General features: G+C 44.2%; 1 protein-coding gene across 1 annotated transcript; it reads right to left on the bottom strand.

Moving 5' to 3' along the window:
* Positions 1–355: 355 nt before the first annotated feature.
* On the bottom strand, positions 356–1174 carry LOC114626830. Its single transcript, XM_028774346.1, has one exon. It carries the CDS (start codon positions 1172–1174, stop codon positions 356–358), a length of 819 nt encoding a protein of 272 aa, XP_028630179.1.
* Positions 1175–1383: the final 209 nt, after the last annotated feature.

Raw genomic sequence — 1383 nt, 5'->3', positions numbered from 1 at the left:
TACCATTTTACTGTTATAGTCCTTCCACTTTTGTCTTAAAGCTACATGAAATCTACAATTTTCTCAAAAGTTTAACTTGATTATTTTTATTTTTTTCTTATGACGGAAAATTAGTGATTATGTTTTTATTCATAAGAATACATTACGTTTTTATACATAAGAATACATTAAATTCATTCAATGTCAGCTTAAAATGGGGAAATCAATGTATTCAATCAAGTCAATTATTCTTGATGACCCATCAGGACAAGCAAAAATTTATATTCTCAGGCTCCTCCTGGATGACCAGCAGATCTTGATGCCCCTCAGCACTTCTCTGTAGCCTTCCAAACATGCACTCTTGCTGGACCAGAGGCTAGACCAAATGAAGGCCTTGACTCCTTCTCAGAAGACCCTTCTGCTGCTGCTTGGTATACTTGTCATATATCTTCATGCTGGCCTCCACACATAGCCTCTTTGTTTCCTTAGAACACTCTTCTAGTGCAATCTGCTCCCTTAGCAGCTGCCTGTTCTCATTCCACAGAATTTTTACTTGGTTCTTCATATGAAGAGACTCTGTCAGGAGGTGAAAGTTCCTGATGCAGTAAAGTTGATTTTCTTGAGTCAGCTCCTTGCACTTGTACAAGGCCTCACTGATCTCCTGAGGAATTTTCTTGAGATTGGTCATCACCTGGTCATGTTCCATCTCGAGCATCATGTCCTCGAAGTTGATCCTGTCATTCAAATCCTTGTTTGTATAATGTGCCAGGATTCCCTGGAGTTCGTGTCTCTCCTTGTTCATCATCTCAAGATCCCTTTTGAGCTTCTCCAACCTCTTCATTCTCTGCTCCTGCTCACTGATGGTGTAGGCTTTGGATGATTCTTTCCCAACAGACCTGCGTCTTCCCCAGGGCCATCTCCTTCTTCCAGCTTTACAAAGTTTCTTCTGCGTAGATCTGGTCTCTGCTTGTATTCTATTGTCCCTCTGAAATACGCTGAGCAGCATGGACAACATGACTGCTTGTGAACCCAGCAGGCTATGAAAGAATACTCCACAGGCAGTTGGTATCACCACAACACTGGTGACATCACAGAAGATTCTAGGCTTCTCCGAGTAACTGTCATCTTCCAGGTTCCCCTGAGGCTTCATTTTCCAAAGTTCTTCTGAGTTTGTAATATCATTACTGATCTCCATGAATGCTATAAAATAGTCTGGCTTTGGCCACGGCTCCATGGAGAGGGTCTTGGCGGGCGACAGCGGGGGGGGGGGTACTCTTGGAGCTGGCTTTGCCCACATCCTCCACCACCTGTAGGGAACAATGTAGGCCCGTGCGTGGGCGGGCTTGGGCATGAGTCTCTGTTGCATTGTGGGTTTGAGCATTTAGCAGACTCGGTGGCCTGGCT

This window comes from Grammomys surdaster, unplaced genomic scaffold, assembly GCF_004785775.1.
Source record: "Grammomys surdaster isolate TR1022 unplaced genomic scaffold, NIH_TR_1.0 240, whole genome shotgun sequence".
Lineage (NCBI taxonomy): Eukaryota > Metazoa > Chordata > Mammalia > Rodentia > Muridae > Grammomys > Grammomys surdaster.
This window is presented reverse-complemented; position numbering and strand designations above follow the sequence as displayed.

Bases quoted from the DNA above. Each gene is read 5' to 3' on its own strand.
- LOC114626830 (XM_028774346.1), bottom strand. From the start codon at position 1,174: ATGGAGATCAGTAATGATATTACAAACTCAGAAGAACTTTGGAAAATG.